Source organism: Carcharhinus amblyrhynchos, chromosome 1 (genome assembly GCF_965287045.1).
Source record: "Carcharhinus amblyrhynchos chromosome 1, sCarAmb.v2.hapA, whole genome shotgun sequence".
NCBI lineage: Eukaryota > Metazoa > Chordata > Chondrichthyes > Carcharhiniformes > Carcharhinidae > Carcharhinus > Carcharhinus amblyrhynchos.
In genome coordinates, this window is record NC_137324.1 from 39,555,892 (window position 1) to 39,579,996 (window position 24,105).

Sequence of the window (24,105 nt, forward strand, 5' to 3'; positions counted from 1 at the left end):
TCATGGATAGGCATCCAGTCATTTTAAATTTAAAAAAATAACTGACCTTTTCTTCAGAGGGTGCTTCCATGTTGAGGTGGGCATTTTAGGAACACACTCTGGAACCTAAAATTGACATCAGGTTCCTGACCATGAAACTGAAATTCCGCTCAGGGTGTAGCAAGGCCATGAAGGGATTTATGCACCAGGGCAATAACCTAAAATTTGAATTGGTAGGGAATAGCCACCAATGAAGGTGAGCAAATATATCAAAATATAATTTGGTGGTCACTTTAATTATCACTGCAAGACGATCAGTGAGAGAATCCCCAAGCAGCAATGGGGGTTAAAACACAGAGGAGGGCTTCAGGCCAAGAATCAGTGAGAGCAGCAACAAGGGTAAAATGTCAACACAAGCCAGTCGGACGCCAAAAGAGAGGCAATATTACAGGGAAGCAAGTAGATTATTGACTAGTATTTCCCACCTAAGCTAGCAATCAGAATCCCATAGAATCGCTACAGTGTACAAGGAGGCCATTCAGCTCATCGAGACTGTGCTGACTGTCCAAATAGGCACCTTATCCTATTTACTATGTTTAATCTCACAGCACCAGGGAACTGGGTTCAATTCTCAGCTTGGGCCACTGTCTGTGTGTAGTTTGTATATTCTCCCTGTGTCTGTGTGGGTTTCCTCTGGGTGCTCTGGTTTCCTCCCACAGTCCAAAGATGTACAGGTTAGATGAATTGGCCATGCTAAATTCTCCCTCAATGTATCCAAACTGGGATACACTGTTTGGTGCTGGATTGGTGACTTGGGGTTTTTCATAGCAACTTCATTGCAGTGTGAATGCAAACCTACTTGCAACTAATAAATAAACTTTAATCCAACTTATTTACTCATTTTTGGATTAAATGCTTCTAATTTTTTCAAAGAAAGGCTTATCACTACAAGTAAAGTGCATTTTTTTAAAAACAGGAAAACCATAATATGCTTAGTGAGTATCTGTAAAGAGCTGCACAATAGAAAAAACAAAAAGATTTTTTAAAAACCTCAAGTAGCAACCTTATAATTAAACAGAGCAAAAGTATGAATCTAGTGAGTCCATTTGATTAATTGGTAAGGTTTATTGGACTGCTACAGTTTAACTTAATACAGAAGGTGGTGGTGAGAAGAGGTATCAATTTAACTTAAAAATAATTAACGTTGTGAAGTTTGTGTTTGAAAAGTTATAAAAAAACTTCTAAAATGCTAAGAGTTGTAAAATTGTATGGTCTGTTTAAAAAAATGTAGTTTTTTGCTGTGCTTGGAGAGTTAAGAGAGATGTAGGTGCTTGCTGTACACAGACTGAAATATTGTATCGTGAACCTAGACAGCGATGCTGCCAAGACAACGGGTTGTTTTTGAAATTTGCTGAATCGGTTTAAACTAGGGATTTGACTCGCAGCAGCCGCCTATCAGGTTTGAATTTGACGTTTTGATAACCTGTAAACCAATCCTATTGTGGGGATTTTGATATGTCATCAAGGGTATAAGAACCAGCTCCCAGCTCCAGAGAGCCAAACAGCAACTGCCACAGCTCCAGAGAGACAGCCAGACCAGCATAATAACATTTATATCTTAAAAGAAAGCCTCATCTCAATTGCAAAGGTGCCAACAGAAGATAGTAAAGACAGAAGATAGAAGATAAAGACAGAACATTCCAAAAGATAACATCTGGTTGCATTTTGAACGTGACTAAAAATTCTACTTTTTTGTGTTACTAACTATATTTATCTTAAAAACACTCCATTAGAAGTCTTTTATTCGGTTTGTTAATAGTTTAGTTAGCCTGTTGACTGTTAGTTAGATGAATAAAGTGTTACTTATTGTCTTTACAGTGTGTCTCAGGCAGTTATTTTGATTTGATCATAAGATTGCTGAAGTGCAGATATTCCCCCTTTCTCATGCACTTTTAACAGATTATGAAGGAAGGTACTCCTGAATGGTTGAGTCTTAGTTCTCAAAGAGGAGGTCAATCTCTCCTTTCATAACAATTAGTTACTCAAGACACTAAGAGTACTAGGACAGGTGAAATTTTGTGAGCACAGAATGTGGGAGTTCCTGGACACCATGATGATCCAGGGCAAATATATCTGCAGTAAGCATCTGCAACTGGAGGAGACTGTCTCAGCTCAGATTCATTGAGCTGAAGGCAGAGCTGCAGACACTGCAACACTTTAGGAAACAGGAATATTACCTGGATGCTTTGTTCCAAGGTATTCAAGCAGGGGGATACAGATAGGAATATAATAATAGTAGGGGACAATATAGTCAGATGGATAGTCATGGTTCTCTGCAACCCAGAGAGAGAGCCTGGAATGCTGTGTTGCCTGCTCAAAGGCTGGAAAGCAATTTGCAATGGGAGGAGAATGTCGAACTGGATCGTTGGTAGAACTAAGAAAGAAATTCTGCTCGAGAGTGTATGAGCAACTAGGGGCTAAATTAGAAAGCCAAATCTCAAAGAGATAATAATCACCTGAGCCACAAGCAAATGGTGTAGGGTAAATGTGTGTCAAATTTGTGGCTCAAATTGGTGTAGGTGAAATGGATTTCCAATTCCTCAGTCACAAACACCAGTATCAGGGAAAGTGGGCACTGTACCACTGGGGCAACAATCACCTGAACCGTGCTAGGACCAGTGTTCTGGTGGGTCATATAACAAGTGCAGTAGAGGGGGTTTTAAACTAAATAGAGATAGTGAGGAATATAGTTTAGGATGGTGTGGTAAATTAAAGATAGAGGAGAAAGCAAAAGAGCAACAGCTGGAATTGGTAATTGGAGTGTGGCAGCAAAGGACAGACCATACAAACTTAATTATGTGCCAGCAGATAAGGCTAGAGGTTGCAAAAATAATAAGGGTCAAAGACGCTACCTGAATGCATGCAATAAAGGTTGTTGAATAAATAGCATAAATCAAAGTAAACAGATATGATCTAACTGCCATTACAGTGATGTGGCTGCAGGGTGACTAAGTTCAGGAACTGAATGTTCATGGGCATTCAACATTCAGGAGGATAGGCAGAAAAGGAAAAGATGTTAATGTAGCATTGTTAATGAAGGGTGGGATCAGTTCGTTGGTGAGAAAGGATAACAGATCCATCTTCACATTGCGAATATCCTCCGTCATGTTGTGTGGCACTACCACACCAAACAGGGTAGGCAACATAAGACTGAACCTCCATGAGGTACTGTGGGCCATCAGCAACAGAATTTAACTTGACTACATTCTGGCATATCCCTCACTCTGCTACTGCCATCAAGCTAGGGGATCAACACTGGTTCAAAGAAGAATGCAGGAGAGCATGCCAGGAGCAACATCTGGCATACCTGAAAATAATGCATCAAATTGGGAAGCCACAACAAGGGACTACTTGCATGCTGAACAACATAGGCAGCAAGTGATAGACAAAGCTAAACAATTCCACAACCAATTAACCACATCTAAACTCTGCAGTCCTGCCACATCAAGGAGCCAGGGGGGTACAGTTGCGAAATAAGAGACAAAGAGGAATTTCTTTTGTTAGAGGATGGTGAATTTTTGGAATTCTTCACCCTAGTGGGCTGTGGATGCACATTGAGTATACTCAAGACAGAGTTTGACAGTTATTTGGATATTAAAGCAAAGATTATGGGGATAATGCAAAAAGTAGAAGATCAACCATGATCTAAATGAAAGGCTCATGGGACCAAGTGGTCTTCTCCTGCTATGTTTCCCTGTTGCTAAGGTTGGAGAAGTTGGAAGAACTTGTTCCCTTAAAAGGGCATTTTAAAATTGCACTGTATAGACAATGTTTCTACAGTAGTGTGATAATACATTCATATATTTCAGCAGCCAAACTTTGGTACATTTATCCAGAGGTACTTCCCAATAACTCGTCATTCTGTTCTAAAAGCAAGACTGTTAAGATGTGAATTCTAGCCCACCAAGCATTACATGCTTGAAATACTGTGAATGTTTGATTCAATTAGAAGTATATGATTATCTCACATCTCAGGTCCAATCTCAAAGACAATACCTGGTGTTTATTCATGGAAGTTTCTGAACAATTTACCAGGCCTTGTGAGGCTATCACAGGGATACAAGAGGTTCCACAGAAATTAAAGTTTATTTATTAGATACAAGTAAGGCTTACATTAACACTGCAATGAAGTTACTGTGAAATTCTCCTAGTCGCCACCTGTTCAGGTCAATGCACCTAATCAGCACGTCTTTCAGACTGTGGAAGGAAACCCACACAGTCATGGGGAGAACATGCTCCACACAGGTGACCCAAGCCAGGAATCAAACCTGGGTCCTTGGTGCTGAGAGGCAGCAGTGCTAACCACTGTGCTACCTCTAAACAGATAGGTAACCAAGATGCAACATTCTTATTAAAGGATCTGATCAGGTCCTGTTTTACCGTCATTATTTGAAGAGGCAAGACAACAGCACACAGTAAACATCAGAACAATACTAGCCCAGGAAACACACAACTTTGAATTTTGTCCAAAATACATCTTTAACTATCGTCATGTGCTTTTTATTAAAGCACAGCAAGGCTAACATCAGAAATTCTTACATTCAAGGGAATGGAAGCCAGGAAATTATTAGTTTTTTCATTAAATGTCAATAACACAACCATTCATAACCTTTTTTCAAGATCGTACACTGCCAAAAAGTTTCAATTTTGAAACTATACACAAAAAAAATCTGGTGATTTTATAGTTAGTATTTATTCCTGTATCCAGTTAACATCTCAAGTTTAATTCAATGGTTTTCATTTGATCTAAACCACAAGTTACTACTTTGCAATGATTACTAATAATCACTATACCTTCACTATAACTAGTGATGTAAATGTGAAGAAAGAACTTTAAACATACTTAGATTGCAGTATTAAAAGTAGAAAAAGTTACTAAGAGTTTAACTGGTTAGGTATCATGTAAGGATTCCAATTGAAATTGATGTCAAAAAGACAAAAACAAGTCAATGCAATATCAGATCTGACGAAGAGTCATCCTGACTCGAAACATTGGCTCTACTCTCTCCACAGATGCTGTCAGACCTTTGATTTGACTTGACTTATTGTCACAGTGAAAAGTATTGCTCCTTGCGCGCTATGTAGACAAAGCATACTGTACATAGGGAAGGAAACAAGAGTGCAGAATGTAGTGTTAAAGTCATAGCTATAGTGTAGAAAATGATGAACCTAGTGCAAGATAGGTCCATTCAAAAGTCTGATGGCAGCAGGGGAGAAGCTGTTCTTGAGTTGGTTGGTATGTGACCTCATATCTTTTTCCCTATGGAAGAAGGTGGAAGGGAGAATGTCTGGGGTGTGTGGGGTCCTTAATTATGCTGGCTTCTTTGCTGAGGCAGCAGGAAGTGCAGACAGAGTCAATGGATAGGAAGCTGGTTTGCGTGATGGATTGGGCTACATTCACCACCTTTTGTAGTTTGTTGCAGTCTTGGGCAGAGCAGGAGCCACACCAAGCTGTGAAACAACCAGAAGAATGCTTTTTATGGTGCATCTGTAGGAGAGAGTTGTAGATGACATGACATGACAAACCACCATTCTGTATACATGCATAACAGGGGTTCAACCTACTCAATTTTGCAAAGGCTTTGAGACAAAGGGGACTACTGTCACTGGACTTGCAAAACAGGTCATGCGAAGGAAAGTACGAGTGGCATTAAAGGATGGACCGATAAATTGAAGAGAAACAAAAAGCAAACTTACAGCAATGCCTTTTCCTTTGTATTTCTTAATGTCATCATCAGCAACACTTGAAGGAACAGCAAAGAACTGTGGAAGTCTGGAAACAGTTTTGAAAATGTAAGACTTATTGATAAAGAATGATGCCCTTTTACCTCAGCTATAATATTTTTCCTTCTCTTTTTAATTGTTTTGATATTCTATTCCCTCAAATATATACAATCATTGAATTTCACAACCCATTGCATCCAAGCAGGTACTCAGCTGTTCATTCCCCATATATTTCATTTTCCTCAAAAGCTACCATGAATCCCACTTCCATCATTCTGGACGAGGACGAGGACGCACCCATATCGTGACACACCTCAACGCAAAAACATTTCTCCCAATTTCTCCCTTTGTCCTTTCAGTGTTCAACAATCAACTCGAACTATGGAAACAATTTTTCCTAAATCACATCGTTAAAACCCATGAGTTTTGAACCTCTCAATCACATCTCCCATGAACCCTCTGAGCAAAATGGCCACAGCCTCTTCAGAGCTGAAGCCTTTTTTCCTGATATAGCTTTTAAGTTGTACATTCTGCATTGTTTCCACAGGTCTAACATCATGACTAAAAGAAAGGCACCCAAAACTCAACACAACATTCTAACTGCAGCCTAACGAATATTTAGTAGAGGTTTAAAATTACTTCCTAATTTTAAAAGCAAAATTATATTTCCTACCCATCCGCACATTTAGAAATTCTTTGAGGGAGGTGGGGGTAATCTGCTTTAAAAATTAGATCAACTGTCCTCCCTCCCCCCATTTTAAATATAGGTATGTGACCATTACACTATATTAAAACATTTCAAATAGAAATCAGATCTCTCCAAATTTGCATTTTTATTTCTATTTCAATTTAGCCAATAAAGTCAAAATCCCACTACCTTGCAAGATTCAAAATTCTGGTGAAACCAATCACTGGTAAACTTGTGATTGCATTTCTAAAGAAAAATATTGTATTGGGAATGGCAAGGAATTATGCAACGTGTATGAAGTCCTACACCCAACCATACATTCTAAACTCTAAAGCATTTTAGGAAAAATAAAGATTTTTTTAAAATCTATTTTAAGCTTTGGCCTGGGAGCAGATTACTCTCCTGCTTGCTCAGCGCTGGAGATCTTTGACCAGAGAGGAAGGAAGGAAGGAAGGGAGGGAGAGGCAAGAGGAAAGGAAAAGGGAAAAAAATTACATATCAAATTAATAATCAGACAAGTGAACTAAAAGGGAAAAAAACACTTTCTCACAAAACAGACAGGAAAGTGCGAAGTGGAATAAACTGAAGAAGCAGTTCATTCCTTAGCATCACCACCATCCACTTAAGGTACAAATTCAAAACAAAGTCAGTTTTCACATAGAACAATAAAGTATGGTTATTATTTTAATTCAACATGAACAAATTGCATAAAAATGGCCCGATTCAAATTCAATATCTTACATAAATACAAAGTCTCCTTCACGTAACCTTATTTGTCAGATTGATAGAACATAAGAACATAAGAAATAGGAGCAGGAGTAGGCCATCTAGCCCTTCGAGCCTGCCCCGCCATTCAATAAGATCATGGCTGATCTGTTGTAGCTCAGTTCCACTTTCCCGCCCTCTCCCCATAACCCTTAATCCCCTCTCTTATCAAGAACCCATCAACCCGCTTCTTAAAAATATTTAGCGAGGCAGCCTCCACCACTTCAACGGGCAGAGAATTCCAGAGATTCACCACCCTTTGAGTGAAGAAGTTCCTCCTCAACTCCGTTCTAAACCGCCTCCCCTTTATCTTGAGGCTGTGCCCCCTAGTCCTACTGTCTTTTTTGAGCGGGAAGAGTCTCTCCACCTCTATCCTATCCATCCCATTCATCATCTTATACGTCTCAATGAGATCTCCCCTCATTCTTCTAAACTCTAACGAGTACAAGCCTAGTTTATTCAGCCTCTCCTCATAGCTCAATCCCCTCAACTCCGGTATCAGCCTAGTAAACCTCCTCTGCACTCCCTCCAGGGCCAAAATATCCTTGCGCAGGTGCGGCGCCCAAAACTGCACACAGTACTCCAGCTGCGGTCTCACCAATGCCCTATACAGCTGCAGCAAGACCTCCCTACTTTTATATTCAATCCCCCTTGCTATGAAGGCCAGCATCCCATTTGCCTTCCTGACCACCTGCTGCACCTGCAAGCTGGGTTTTTGCGACTCATGCACAAGGACCCCGAGGTCCCTCTGCACCGTCGCCTGCTGCAGTTTTTCGCCACGTAAGTAATAGTCCTTCCTACCATTCTTCCTACCAAAGAGATAGAGATCACTTGAAAGCTAATTAAGATGCAACAAATCAAAAAGTACTGTGCTGACGGCATAAGTTACCTATTTTTACATAAATGAAGGAACAAGGGCAGTGACCAGCTTAAAATTTGGGAGAAATAAACAACACTTGCAGAGCTGTTATATATGTCATAACACATTGAATACAGAAGTTGGGACATCTTGTTGAAGTTGTACAAGACACTGATAAGGTCACTCTTGGAATGCTGTGTACAGTTCCAGTTACCCTATTATAGAAAGGATATTATTAAACCAGAAAGAGTGCAGCAAAGATTTACTATGATGCTACCAGGACGTGATGGTTTGAATTATAAGGAGAGGCTTGATAGACTGGGACTTTTTCCCTGAAGTGTAGAAGGCTTTGGGGTGATCTTATAGAATTCTAAAACATAATGAGGGGCAGGTCAATTACATAGTCGACATCTTTTCCCAAAGGTAGAGTATAAAACTAGAGGGCATAAACTATGGCAGAGAGATACAAAGGGTCCTGAGGGACAATTTTTTTCACAGAGGGTGGTGAATGCCTGGAATAAACTGCCAGAGGTGGTAGTAGAGGCAAGTACAATTTTGACTTTTAAAAAACATCTACATGGGTAAGATGGGTATAGAGGGATATGGGTCAAACGCAGGCTATTGGGACTAACTGTGTGGTTAAAAACTGGGTGACAGACAAGTAGCGCTGAAGGGCCTGTTTCCATGCTGTAAACCTCTGACTCTATAGCTAGCACATGACTCAAACTCAAGAGGAAATGCACAAATATCAGTTTGGAACAGAGTGAGCTGCAGAATCCCATCAAACCTAAATGTCTTACGAGTCTACTTTGGTATGATACAACTAAAATAAATGTAAATATTCATTATATTAGAAACTTATGTTGACAGCAAAAATGTTAAAACATATACTGCTTAGGCAATTCAGCCACACACTCTAAAGAACCAAGTCATGACAAGTCTATTTTCTTTGCTTACACACACTATTCAGAATGCTAGAAGCATTCATGTTCTTCAAATGATTCCAAGGAATCTTTAACAAGAGGACAGAGCATTAGTTTAACATCTCAACCAACAGATGGCTCCTCCGACAGCCCAGCATTATCAATACTGCACTGCAGTTAGAAAACTATATAATAAAAGGCAAATGTTTGAATTGCTTAAGGACAAGAGGGGCTCAAATTAGTAAAGGCAGATGATGATAAATTAGTTCTTTACATAAAGATCAATAGGGAGAATCAAGTCCTGGATATAACAGTGAAACAAAAACTCAAGGATCATTTAGGAAATAATTTGATGCTGCCGTAGTAGGATTTTGCGTTTATTTTGATAGATGAACAAACTTAAATCCTTCTCTTTATCAAAACAAAAACTATTCAAATAAATTTGAAGGACTGAATGGCCCACTCATGCTTCTAGCTTCTATGCAACTGCCTGAGACTTCAAATCATTTAGAATTCAGCATCTTAGTCAGTTTGCTGTTTAAGCTACCAATTCCTAACCAGCATCAAATATTTTCCAAAAGGTTGGATTATAATTTAGAAAAGTTGTCTTCATTTTGCAGAGTTACATCTAGGTTGTGCAGCACTGAGGAATTATGTTGCCAAGTTTCAAATGAGATATTACAGTAAGCCCAATCTGTCCTCTGAGCCTAAACCACACTATGGCACTTTATGAAATAAGAGGAGAGTTCCCCTAGTATCTGGCCAACTTTTGGACCATGCTGTTCATTTGGACAATACAGTGGGAAGCATTGTTCCCTCACAGCACCAGGGACCTGGGTTTGAATCCCAGATTGGGTCACGCTCTGCCTGGAGACAGTACATTCTACCTATGTCTGCGTGGGTTTCCTCCAAGTGCTCCGGTTTCCTCCCATGTCTGAAAGACATGCTGGTTAGGTGCACTGGCCATGTTAAATCCTCCCTCAATGCACCCAGACAGATGCCCGAATGTGGGAACTAGGGGATTTTCACAGTAACTTCATTGCAGTGTTAATGGAAGCCTACTTGTGACATGAATAAATTAACTTAAACTAGCTGCTGGATTTCTCCACAGTACTCTGACAGTGCTTCAGAAGTACTTTATTGGTTGAAGCACTTTGGGACATGACAGGTGTTATACAAGTCCTCTCGGTGATCTCTGATTGAATAAACAGGTTATCACAATATAGGCCACATTTTGGTAGGATGGTCTCAGGGATGGGACTTAAAAGTGCACCCTTCCTCAAGATATTTTAGTTTTGCAGGAGAAAGTAGCAAGATGGTTAGGTTTTCTTGTGCCATAATTCCCAGTAATTATGAAGTGTTATCGGCAATATCTAACTGTTGACTACACACCTGGTGCTGATTTTATAATTTTCATTGCTGGAAATTATTCTGTAGGTTAGTAGACCTCCAGTGCGATCCAGTTCCATTTTCCAGTCATTTTTAGTTTCAAACATTATGGTCGGAGGTTCCTCTTCGTTTCCTGAGGGACCCACTGAAAAAAAAAATAAACTTCTCATTGACCGAGATACTTTTGCAAACTAAATACCTCTTGTGTACACGATGCATCATGTATTCTACATACAACTGAACTGCTGTGGATAGTTAATGGTCAGGCATTAGCACAGAAAGTGCTGTGGAATTCCACTTGGAGCAAATGTTTTTTCAAAATCACACAAGTTACAAATCAATTAAAGATGTAAGTAACTATCAAAGGATTTAACAAGATGCAAAGGACAAAATATTTATATATAGAGGAACCACAGGTAGTGCTATGACTGCATGCAAGTTAAACAAAGTCACGTCATCAAAGCAAGCTGCCGCAAACGGAACTCTAGCCCAACACTGAGCACTTCAATGTTGAAAATGTTTGATTTTTTGATAGTGTACTTCTGTATTATATTGCAAAGTTTCTACTTCACGTTGTATACTGTTTCCTTTGTTTAAAGCCAACTTCTTGAACTGCAAACTTGCAGCATTTAGCCAAACATGGGTTTTGAATATCTACAGCATATTTGATCTAAAACGTTCATGCCAATGCTAAATTTCCACATTATTATACTAAACTCAAATAGATTCAAATATTGCAAGAAACTGGGGCGGGGGAGGGGGACATTCCTCAAAAACACTGTACATTCAAGCTTAACTAAAAATCAATGCTGACACTCCAGTGCATTACTACGGGAGTGCTAGACATTGGAGGGGACATCTTTCACACGAGATGCTAAATAGAGGCCCCATCTGCCTGCTCAGGTGGGTGTAAAAAATCCCATGGCAATACTTCGAAGAGCAGGGGAGCTATTCTGGGTGTACTGACCATTATTTAGCCTTCACAATGTGAGGTCAGTGAGCATCACATCTGGAGTAAGTAAGTTGTTAGAAGATATTTTGAGAGACAGAATCTACAGGCATTTAGAGACAGAAGGACTGATTAGGGACAGTGAGCGTGGCTTTGTGAAAATCATATCTCATAAATTTGATTGAGTTTTTTTTGAAGGGGTGACCAAGAAGCTAAATGAGGACAGTGCAGTTGATGATGTCTACATGGACTTTAGCAAGACCTTTAGCAAGGTACCACATGGTAGGTTGTCATATAAGGTTAAATCTCACAAGATCCAGGGCGAGGTAGCCAAATGGATACAAAACTGGCTGGATGACAGAAGCCAGAGGGTGGTTGTAGAGGGTTGATTTTCAAACTGCAGGCCTGTGACCAGTGGTGTGCCTCAAGGATCGGTGCTGACTCCACTATTATTTGTCATTTACATTTAATGATTTGGATGAAAATTTAATAGGCATGGTTAGTAAGTCTGCAGATGACACCAAGATTGGTGGCATAATGGACAGTGAAGAAATTATCTCAGATTGCAACAGAATCTTGATCAATTGGAACAGTGGGCTGATGAATGGCAGATGGAGTTTAACTCAGGTAAACGCAAGGTGATGGAGTTTAACTCAGGTAAACGCAAGGTGATGGATTTTGGTTGATCAAACCAGGGCAGAACTTACTCAGTTAACAGTAGGGTGTTGGGGAGAGTTAAAGAACAAACAGATCTAGTGGTACAGGTTCATAGCTCCTTGAAAGTGGAATCACAGATGGACAGAGAGGTGAAGAAGGCATTCGACATGCTTGGTTTCATTGGTTAGAACACTGAATACAGGAGTTGGGACATCTTGTTGAAGTTGTACAAGCCATTGGTAAGGCCACACTTGGAATACTGTGTACAGTTCTGGTCATCCTATTATAGAAAGGATATTATTAAACTAGAAAGAGTGCAGAAAGGATTTACTAGGATGCTACTGGGATTTGATGGTTTGAGTTATAAAGGAGAGGCTGGATAGACTGGAACTTTTTTCTCTGGAGCATAGGAGGCTGAGGGCTGATCTTATAGGGGTCTATAAAATAATGAGGGCTGTAGACCAGCTAGATGGTCAATATTTTTTCCCCAAAGGTAGGGGAGTCTGAAACAAGAGGGCATATGTTTAAGGTGAGAGGGAAGAGATACAAAAAGGTCAATTTTTTCAGAGGGTAGTGAGAGTGTCTGAAACAAGCTGCCAGAGGTAATATTAGAGGCAAGCACAATTTTGTCTTTTTAAAAGCATTTAGACAGTTACATGGGTATAGAGATTGGGTAAACTGGGGTTGTTCTCCCTGGAAATACAGAGAATGAGGGGAGACCTAATAGAGGTGTACAAAATTATGAAGGGTATAGATAGGGTGAACAGTGGGAAGCTTTCTCACAGGTCGGAGGTGACAATCACGAGGGGTCACAGGCTCAAGGCAAGTTATAATTCAGATGTCAGAGGAACTTTTTTTTTGTTACACAGAGGGTGGTGGGGGCCTGGAATGCACTGCCAAGTAGGGTGATGGAGGCAGACACGCTGGTATCGTTTAAGACTTACCTGGATAGTCACATGAGCAGACTGGGAATGGAGGGATACAAACAAATGGTCTAATTGGACCAATGAGCGGCATAGGCTTGGAGGGCCAAAGGGCCCGTTTCCTGTGCTGTACTGTTCTTTGTTTTGTTTGTGGAAGGAAAAGGGCCAAATGCAGGCAATTGAGATTAGCCTAGAGGTTTAAAGAAGGGGGTGGGGGCATGGACAAGTTGGGCCAAAGGGCCTGTTTCCATGCTGTGAACCTTCAATCAATATCATAAAGTCAAATTACCTAGTCATCATCACCCTTGCTGTTTGAGAGAGTCTGTTGTGCTGCACAGTGGATCCCACACAGTTCTTACATTACAACAGTGACTACACTTTAGAATGACTTAGTTGCCTAGAAAGTGCTCAAAACATCCAGTAGTCATAATATAAATGCAGGTCTTTTTCTGGCTTGTTTTCACTGCATATTACTTTGGACCCATTACACACATCATACTAGCTTCCATTTGCTATTTCAGTACAAATTCCCTGATGCATTAGACAGTTAAAATAATGCATAATCAAGCCAGAAATAGAAGAATGCAAATGCTGAATGAGGGGATCAGACAGCCAATATTCACCACAAAGTAACTACTGTCCACCAGGATCAGGGAAACCATAGTCACTGGTGTTTCTCCTGTTTCTGGGCCCTTTATCCCCCTCCCTGCCTTTTAACCCCACTACCCACTGTCGTCCCCGCCCCCCCCAAATCATGCATGATATCTTTTCAAGATTCAGTAATCAATCACCAAAAGGTCCTAGAAAAATGATAATATCCATTGTTGGCATCTGGTTATAAATATTATCCAATATATATGCAGTATGGATCATTAATATTAAGACCAGTAACAGCATAATGCAGCATTGTGTTTTCTATCAGTGATCACACTATTAAACAAATCAAAGTACAAATTCTAGCTTAACAGCATCATGCAATATTGTAAATTGATAGGAAAATACCTTAATTATTTACAACACTGATTTCAGTGACTCCCTCATTAACATGTTCTGCATATTGCACCATATGTGCATGGTGACTTTGGGGGAAGTAATTGCAACCCAACTGCTGCCAGACCTGAGTTTTTCCAGTGGTTTGTTTTTATGTCAGTTTGAGTGGGTTTTCTGTAGACTCAAAGTCTTACAAAGCAATTATATCCCTATTAGCAATTATCAGAAAAGCCAAAAGGCCACAATTAAAATAATCGCTTTCTCCTGAACACCATTAGTAATACTCCAACATTTTTGCTGATGCAAAGTGGATTATTTTAATTTTCCTAAATAAATTCATATCCAATATTATAGAGCAGAAACTTCTGCAAATGTTAGGAACTGCAAAAAAAAGCCAGATTAAAATTCTGAAATTTTAAAGCCAGTAGTAATTGTTAAATGTAATATATCCAGTGCGTGCAGGTGGACAGTACCTGTTTTGTTACATAGATCTTAGCTAAAAAGAACAAAAATCTCTTAACCATTTAGGTCTGTGAATTTGATGCTGCTGAAATTCCCGATGATTTATCAGAGGTGTACAATCAAATACTTACACCAACAGAAACACTGTTCTACAGATCTCCCATAGTTTCATTTTAATTTTTTTTTTAAGTTCATGAACACAATTAATCATAGGATGCCCTGTTTCAGTTGAAACCTTAGACTAGCTTCAAGTACAGCTGTTTTGAACACTTCCCCCCCAAAGGATACCGACACAATCTGAGAGCCCAATAAACATTTGCTGCTTTGCCTCTCGTCCTTTCACACATTTCCATCCAAATTGCTCCACTGCGTAAATGAAGCATTGGTGAGGGGGCACTGAACAGCAACAGAATCACTAATACCCATGATATCAGGAAAAAAACTACAAAAGCTGGGGAACTTCACCATAGGAAGGGTCATGAATGATCTTTATAATGCATATTTGAGATTCCAAATGGTATGGACTGGATATATTTATGAATGTATTTAATGTACAATCATGGATGGGACGTGGGTGAACTGGCAAGACCAGCATTTGTTGCCCATCCTCAATTGCCCTGGTACTGAGTCCAACGGGTTTATTTGGTAACACGAGCTTTCAGAGCACTGCCCCTTCATCAGCTAAATAAAGGAGCAGTGTTCCAAAAGCTCGTACTACCAAATATACCTGGTGTTGAGAGACTTCTTAATGAACCACGACAACTATCATCGAATAATTGTCCAGTGAATGAATTTTAAAAGAAGCTTACCAAGACCCTCTACCGTATTTTTTCATCAGTATTTATTCAGTTTGCTGATTAGGGGGGAGGGAGAGGGAAATAATTGGCCCTTGCTCATTACCTCCTGTAGGAAACCATTTATTGCCCATCCCTAGTTGCCCTTGGAAGATAGCTGAGAGTCAACCACATTGCTGTGGCTCTAGACCAGATGAGGACAGCAGATTTCCTTCCCTAAAGGACATTAGTGAACCAGATGGACTTTTCCGACAATCAACAATGGCTTCATGGTCATCAGTAGATTCTTAATTCCAGATTTTTTAAAAAAATTGAATTCAAAGTCCACCATCTGCCATGGCAGGATTAGAACCCGGGTCCCCCAGAACATTAGCTGAGTTTCTAGATTAATAGTCTTAACGATAATACCAGTAGTCCATCGATGTTGATGCTGTATTTCCTAGACACTGGGTCTAGCCAAATAGCGTACAACCATTTTTTTTGGTCTTTTACATTCCCTTGTATGCCCAGACATCAACAGCTCACTTCAAAAGTATCATGATTTTCTTTTATGCAAGAGAAGGATTATCAGTACCAAGGATATGAATAGCGCACACACATACTTTCAGCATGCAAAAATCATCAAGTGCCTTGAAGAACATTCTTTACCACATCAGTGAAAAGATTCTGTGTCCCTTAACAATCTTTCCTGTAAGACTAGAGTGAGATCATTGATAAAGCTTCAATCAATATGTAATTATGGACATTGAAACTCAGGCAGAAATAGATACACAAAGCTGGTGCCGCCAACCCTTTGTTGTTTTCATTAATAATCTTCCTTTTCTAAATATCTGTCCAATTCATTGTTTAAGGAGGTAATAATTTGAATTCAAAGTCACTAGTGGTAAACCAATTGGTGTTCTATTAACGTTCTGAATAGTCTTTTTCTAAAAACTTTCTTCATGCCTCTCATTAGCCCAGGAGCAGTCAATTTTGATCATTTCTATTAGAACCCTCCATAATCAAACTGGTTTATGAAAATGGCACATGTTTCAGTCCTTCAAGACTTCGTTTTTTGCATCGTTCTGCTCTTTGGTCCCAACCTGGTCAGACTCACTGCATTCAAACTTAAGCCACGGAAATAAAAAGGAAAGGGAAACTGGCTGCCACAATGACCAAAACACACAAAAATACTTTGATGGTAAGCATCTCTATCACAGCAATCCACATATTAATCAAAGCAAAATAAAAAAAAGAGGAAGAATATAGGATTTATGTGGCATTACCTTTAAGTCCACCTGCTGCACCAACGTAGGAGAAAGCAAATAAGCATTTTAAAGATGTTGGATTCAAACAATAGTGAACTATGGCACGGATCAGCTGAAAGAAAAATAAAGAGAAAGGAGTTGTCAATACACGTATTAAATGTAAATAACTTTTTTTGTGTGTGTTGGGGGCTGGGTTGGATGTTGAGGTGTCTGTAAGTGGGCACAGAGGTGATAATTAGCTTATCCCTTTTTCACCCAGTAGGTAAAAATGTACAAGGTCATCAGAAGGTTAACTTCCCAAAGAAGACGTATCAACATTTTTCAGAGATTTATTCTTTTGCAGGTTGTGGACATTGCTGGCAGGGTAAGAAGTTGCTGCCCATCCACATTTGCCCTTGATTGTGGCTGGTAAAACCATTTCAGAGGACAATACTGTGGGTCTGGAATCACATGAAGACCACACCAGGTAATGACAGCAGATTTCTTTCCTTAAAAGGAAATTAGTGAATCAGGTGGGTTTTGGTCTTTACAACAACGATAATTGTCATAGTCACCATGACTGAGACTAGCTTTACATTCCAGATTTATGAAATGAATTTAAATTCCACCAGATGCCATTGAGGGATTTGAACCCATGCTCCTGAAGCATTAGCTTAGAACTTCACCCCCAAGATATTCCACTCTGGATCAAGACAGATTGTCAGGGTCAAACATGGGTCCCAATCCTGTAGTTTAGGAGCAGTCACAAGACACAAATTTGGGTCAGATCAGCCAATTAATGGCCAGAGTATCTAATTAAGAACAGCTTTCAAGGCTGGAGGACCAGAGGCATGGATGGAGCTGCAGCAGGACACTGCAGACAAGGAAGAGGTAGGATGCCCTCAACTGGAGTTGCCCTGACAGTACTTTTAAAATATTTGAAGTCACAAAATGATCACAATTGCCAGACTACCATTTGGAAGGGTCTTCCCTTTGGACAATGGCCCAAAGCCACAGCTGTAATTAGGTAAGTGAATGGGGGCCTAGAAGTTATCCTGGACTGCTGGCCACTGGTCTGCCACCAGAAGCCCACCTCCTGGCAGCTGCCACTTTCCTGATGTCATGAGGGAGCTCATGGAATTTTGTTGTCAATCTTTGACCATTGGCCTTAAAACTACTTTAAACAAGCAATGGGAATCTACTAGAAACTTATAAAATTCTAACAGGGTAGATTCAGAAAGAATGTTTCCAATGGTGGGGAGTCGAGGACTTTTGAGGATATGCGGCATGTCTTTTATAACTGAGATGAAGAGAACTTTCTTCACCCGGAGGGTAGTGAATGTGTGGAATTCACTACCACAGAATGTAGTTGAAGCCAAAACATTGTCTGATTTCAAGAAAATATTAGATATAGCTCTTGGGGCTAAAGGGATCAAGGGATATGGGAGGGAGGAGGAGGATATTGAATTTGATAATCAGCCATGATCATAATGAATGGCAGAGCAGGCTCAAAGGGCCGAATGGCCTACTCTTGCCTCTAGTTTCTACGTCATGTCAGGTAAGCAGCCACTCCACCCCCAATCCAGCCTCCAGAAAGACGATTCGCAGGTAGAATGTCAGCCAGTGGCACAAAATGACATGCCTATTCGCCTCAGGTCCAGCCCACATACCATCACCAAAATCCAATCTCAATTGTGATAGGCAGGCAACATAAGTTCAAGGGACCATAAGAATACAAACAAATTACGAGTTTATTTCTAAATGAACAGAATTCAAAAATCAGAGAAGTTACGTAAATATTCAAGGAAGTTTGATTGCACTCATGGGAATATTGTGCACAGTTCAAGTGACTAGGTTACAAGGTGGCCAGGGGCACTGGAGATGGTGCTAAAAGGTTTTCAAGGATGAAACCAGAACAGGTCTAACTACTTGCACCAACACATTTAACATAGTTAAATGACTCAGAGCACTGGAGGGTTAAACAAATTTCGACACTGAACCATTCATACAAAATGGGGGGTATCATCTGAGAAGGGGATTTAAACACGATTGGGAGCATCCGATGTGGATCAGCAAATCCCCAACGATGGATTATTGGGAGTTGATGTCATACAAGATAACGGGAGCAGTTCCAAATTGGCTAATGTTTGTGAAGGGTAAAGAATTGGAGGATAACCAGGGAAGCACTGGAACAGCTGACTCCAAAGGTGACACAGGCATTTCAGAAACATTTGTCTGTGGGTGTCATTGGTCAATTGTCCTGCACACACACAAATAGAAGTGTTAAACATAGGGAATGTTTAAGTCTAGCCATCCTCCATACTGTGACATAGACATGTGCATAATGTTTACCACAGCAATGAATAATTTCAAACATCACCCCTACAATACACACCATGTAAAGAGTAGGCACTTCACAACTCGAAATAAAGATAGGAAAAATTTGCAAACAATCCATGACATGTAAATTATACACTTGGCAGATAATTAGATTCTTGTTAATTTTTATTTTGCATTTACCCTTTTGGCATCCTCTTCCTTAGTGTATCTTAATCCAAAATGAAAGACCCGGAAGTCTTTACAATAAAGTAGAAGCTTCTCAGGAATTTTGTTCTTTACAGCACCAGGCAGTAGTGGCTTCTTCTTATCGTCATACACTACAAAGAAAGCCACAGTCACAGTCACGACATGCTAACACATGAAGCAACAGCAATAGAGGGGGGCTGAACTTCAGCCATGGTTATTCTTGCAAAAAGTAGAAAAATTACATCTTTCCTGATTCAATATCTCCCTTCAAAAACACAATAAAACTTCAGCAACCAATTCGACACCTAGCGAGACTGGTTATATTAATTTATTACAATTTTTAAAAAAATGATTATTTGAAGATATCCCTTTATAACAAAGGAATATCCAGCTACAAATCTTGTCACTTCTAAATTATGTCCTGCTGCCATGAGTTGATAACACAGACCAACAAGTAGACAAAACAGAAAGCCCCTGATAAGGAACTACATGTCAAAAGATAGGAGTAAAGAGCAAAATACATTTTCTTTACTAAAATTGTAACCAACCAGGAAATTATTTGCAGGGAAGGTAAAATTGGATATTAACTACAGTTACCAAATGTCAATTTGGCTCAATTGGCATCTCTCACCTAAAGAATCAAAAAGGTTTGAGATTTAAGACATCTTGAAGACTGATCTAGCAGACAGACACACCAGAACAGTACTGAGAGTCCTGAATTGTGGTAGCTGGTATATTTTAAACAAGGCCATTAACCAGCAGCCATACCTGCCTGTTCAGGTGGGTAAAGATCCCCGGTACTATTCAAAGTTTCAGTGAAAATCCAAACCAACACATCATAAGAACATTAAAACTAGGAGCAGGAGTAGGTCATCTGGCCCCTTCAGCCTGCTCAGCGCTTCAGTAAGATCATGGCTAATCTTTTTTGTGGACTCAGCTCCAGTTACCCACCCACTCATCATAACCCTCAATTCCTTTACTGTTCAAAAATGAATCTATCTTAAAAGCATTCAATGAGGTAGCCTCAACTGCTTCACTGGGCAGGGAATTCCACGGATTCACAACCTTTTGTGTGTAGAAGTTCCTCCTCAATCAGTCCTAAATCTGCTTCCCCTTATTTTGAGGCTATGCCCCCTAGTTCTAGTTTCACCTGCCAGTGGAAACAACTTCCCTGCTTCTATCTTATCTATTTGCTTCATAATCTTACATTTCTATAAGATCTCCTCTCATTCTTCTGAATTCCAATGAATATAACCCCAGTCTACTCAGTCTCTCCACATAAACCAATCCTCTCAACTCTAGAATCAACCTAGTGAATCTCCTCAGCACCTCCTCCAGTGCCAGAATATCCTCTCTCAAGTAAGGAGACCAAAACTGGACTCCAGGTGTATGACCTCACCAGCACCATATACAGCTGCAACATAACCTCACTGTTTTTAAACTCCATTCCTCTAGCAATGAAGGACAAAATTCCATTTGCCTTCTTAATTACCTGCTGCACCTGCAAACCAACTCCTTGTGATTATTGCATAAGGACACCTTGGTCCCTCTGCACAGCAGCATGCTGCAATTTTTTACCATTTAAACTATAGTCCATTTTGCTGTTAAATGGATGACCTCACATTTACCAACATTGTACTCCATCTGTCAGACCTTCGCATACTCACTTAGGTTATCTATATCCCTTTGCAGACTTTCAGCGTCCTCTGCACACTTTGCTCTTCCACCCATCTTAGTGTCATCTGCAAATTTTGACACACTACACTTAGTCCTCAACTTCAAATCATTTATGTAAATCGTTAACAATTGCGGTCCCAACACTGATCCCCGAAGCACACCGCTAGTCACTGATCACCAACCAGAAAAACATCCATTTACGCCCACTCTTTGCTTTGTTAGTTAACCAATCCTGTATCCATGCCAATACATTACCCATAACACTGTGCACCTTTATTTTATGCAGCAGTCTTTGGTGCGGCACCTTGTCAAATGCCTTCTGGAAATCCAGATACATCACATCCACATCCATTGTCCACTGTGCATATAATGTTCTCAAAGAACTCCAACAAATTAGTCAAACATGACCTGCCCTTTGTGAACCCATGCTCCATCTTACCAATGGGACCATTTATATCCAGATATATCGCTATTTCTTCCCTGATGATAGATTCAAGCATCTTCCCTGCTGCAGAAGTTAAGCTAACCAGCCTATAGTTACCTGCCTTTTATCTACCTCTTTTTAAACAGTGGCATTACATTTGCTGTTTTCCAATCTGTGGGAACCACCCCAGTGTCCAGCAAATTTTGCTAAATTACCATTAGTGCATTTGCTATTTCTCCCACCATCTCTTTTAGTACCCTGGGATGCATTCCATTAGGACCAGGAGGTTTGTCTACCTTTAGCCCCTTTAGCTTGCCCAACACTGCCTCTTTTGTCATAATGATGATTTCTAGATTCTCACCTGCCATAACCTTCCTGTCATCAATTTTTGACATCCCTCTTTCAACTAAAACAGCTTTGTGTGATCCTGCAGTGTAAAATTGGCTCCTACATTACTGTGACTGAAATTCAAAACATTTGATTCTGGAGGTTGAGACAATTACTGAAGTCGAGTCTTACGTTACTGACATTATGCAGTCTTTTTTATTACTTACGTTTCGAAGAGTTACAACAGGAAAAACATGAGCGTTATATTCTCCCACGCGCCATTTGATATATTTTACAATTGTTTTGGCATCTGGTGAATATTGCCACCAACGAAATACGTGCATATCAAGATAAGTGACTTTTTTATATGCTTGTTTAAAAAGAATAGATTTGTTTTTATAACAAATTATATTTCTTGTTTGGTTTCCTATGGACAACTTAATTGGTCTAAGGCATTTACTGCAGTCTTTCCTACTAAAACCTTCCCTTTATCCTCATTCCCTGAAGGCACTTAATCCTTACAGGAACCCTACAATGCCTCCAAACACTACAAAATGTATAAACTTCATTCATCTACTTGCTGAAGTTAAGATCTGGCTCTAACTGAATTGCACAATAGCTCCAGGGGCTGAATGGTCTACTCTTGTTCCTTAGTTCCTATGGATTTATTTCAGAGCAGGTCAATCAGCCCCTCTAGCCTGTTCTCCCTTTTGGTTAGGTCGTTCCTCACTATACAAAAACATTACTGTTATAACCTACATGTACTACAAATCAATAAACATATGCACCAATGGAAACAACAAAAAGATGAAGGGTTCCATGTAGCTTTGCCTGTTACGTTACCTCCAAAAATCTGGTCCACACAATGCAAGGATATGTCATTTTCACCCATTAATTTATTCCTGTAGGATTGCTCCTGAAATGCAAATGACAGGACAAAAGAAATCCAGATAAATGTACAACTAAGATAACTGATTATCCATTTAAAATCAATGCCTAGGTTATGCTTATTCATGCAGCAAGCTGAAGTGTAGGTCTCCATGATACTGGATGAATTCAACAAATGTTTTATGTTACAAAAAATAGATTGTCTGAGATCTGGAATGCAATGTTTTGTTTTAAAATTTAATTCGTGGGTCATTGGCATTGCTGGCTGGCCGGCCAACATTTATTGCCCATCCCTAGTTGGCCTAGAGAAGGTGGCGGTGAGCTACCTTCTTGAATCGCTGCAGTCTACGTGCTGTGGGTTGACCCACAATGCCATTAGAGAGGAAATTCCAGGATTTTGATCCAGCAACTGCAAAGAAATGGCGATATATTTCCAAGTCAAGATGGTGAATGGCTTAGAGGGGAACGTGCAGGTGGTGATGTTCCCATCTATCTGCTGCCCTTGTTCTTCTAGATGGAAATTGGAAGGGTTTGGAAGGGTCGTGGGTTTGGAAGGCGCTGTGTAAGAATCTTTGAATTGCTGCAGTGCATCTTGTAGCTAGTACACACTGCTGCTGCTGCGTGGAGGGAATGGATGTTTGTAGATGTGGTGCCAATCAAGTGAGCTGCTTTGTCCTAGGTGGTGTCAAACTTCTTGAGCATTGTTGGAGCTGCACCAATCCAACCAAGTGGGGAGTATTTCATCACACTCCTTGTGCCTTGTAGATGGTGGACCGGTGTTGGGGAGTCAGGTGGTGAGCTACTCACCTCAGTATTCTTAGCCTCTGACCTGCTCTTGTAGCCACTGTGTTTATGTGGTGACTCCAGTTGAGTTTCTGCCCATGCCTAATTACCCATAAGAACTAAGTGGTGAACTGCTACAGTCCATGTGGTGCATTGTTAGTAAAATAAATAGCACTGTTAGGAAGGGAGGGAGTTCTAAGGTTTTTGACCCAATGACAGTAGAGGGAAGGTGAAATGGTTCCAAGTCAGGATGATGGGTGATTTGGAGGAGAACTTTCGCATGGCTGTGTTCCCATATACCCACTGCCCTTATTCTTCTGTGGTTGAAGCTGCAGCTGGAAGGTGTGTTGAAGGATTAACATTGCTCCTTTACAATTCAAACATGACAATGGTACCCATTATTTGAATAGCAAATGAACTGAAATATCATATGATTACAATCCCCAAAAAAAAGACCCTGCTTGTCATATTATTTCCTCATAATTTGCTCCTTATTCTCAATGAAGTTGCAGTGTTTAAACGAGATACAGGTTATTCACTCTTCATTCCTTTCTGTCCACCGACTTCCATTAACAATTATTTACAGGATTATTAAAAAAGGGGAGATTTCCTTCTACTTTTTTCTCTTTCATATTTGTGGATTGAGATACTATTGGTAGAGCACCCACTCTAAGTTCCTCCACCACCATTACCTGCAATAGTCAACACCTTGGTCAGGTTGTGGAACTATCACTGAATATCGAATGCAATGACCAATCAACAACCAAATGTTTCAATGATCCTGGTTTGGTCCTTGAAGGATCATCATTCACAAAACAGTCATGAATAATTTACTCTATCTTATTTCTTGCTTCCGGAAAACTCCTAAACAGCCAGTGGAAACAAGGTTACCACTCCACAATTCTTCCTTGAACATACTGATCATTTGTGCAAAGAACTTTCCAAAATCTGCATTAAATTTAACATACTGGCTTGAATTGTCTCTGTCTTACTCTATTTAAGAAGTCTCAACACCAGGTTAAGGAGCAGCGCTCTGAAAGCTCGTGCTACCAAATAAACCTGTTGGACTTTAACCTGGTGTTGAGACTTCTT

The 24,105-nt window shown here is 40.0% G+C and overlaps 1 protein-coding gene across 2 annotated transcripts in view; it reads right to left on the reverse strand.

Annotated features, from left to right (window-relative positions):
* Positions 1-24,105, reverse strand: part of mtmr12 (myotubularin related protein 12) — a 78,893-nt gene that overhangs the window by 36,832 nt on the left and 17,956 nt on the right. For both annotated transcript variants that reach the window (XM_080212763.1, XM_080212677.1), the window contains exons 4-8: positions 22,186-22,258; positions 18,909-19,045; positions 16,428-16,521; positions 10,391-10,532; positions 5,737-5,812 (exon numbers count right to left, since the gene is read on the reverse strand). In XM_080212763.1, coding sequence (XP_080068889.1) covers positions 5,737-5,812; positions 10,391-10,532; positions 16,428-16,521; positions 18,909-19,045; positions 22,186-22,258 — 522 coding nt within the window. The remainder of the gene's footprint in view (positions 1-5,736; positions 5,813-10,390; positions 10,533-16,427; positions 16,522-18,908; positions 19,046-22,185; positions 22,259-24,105) is intronic.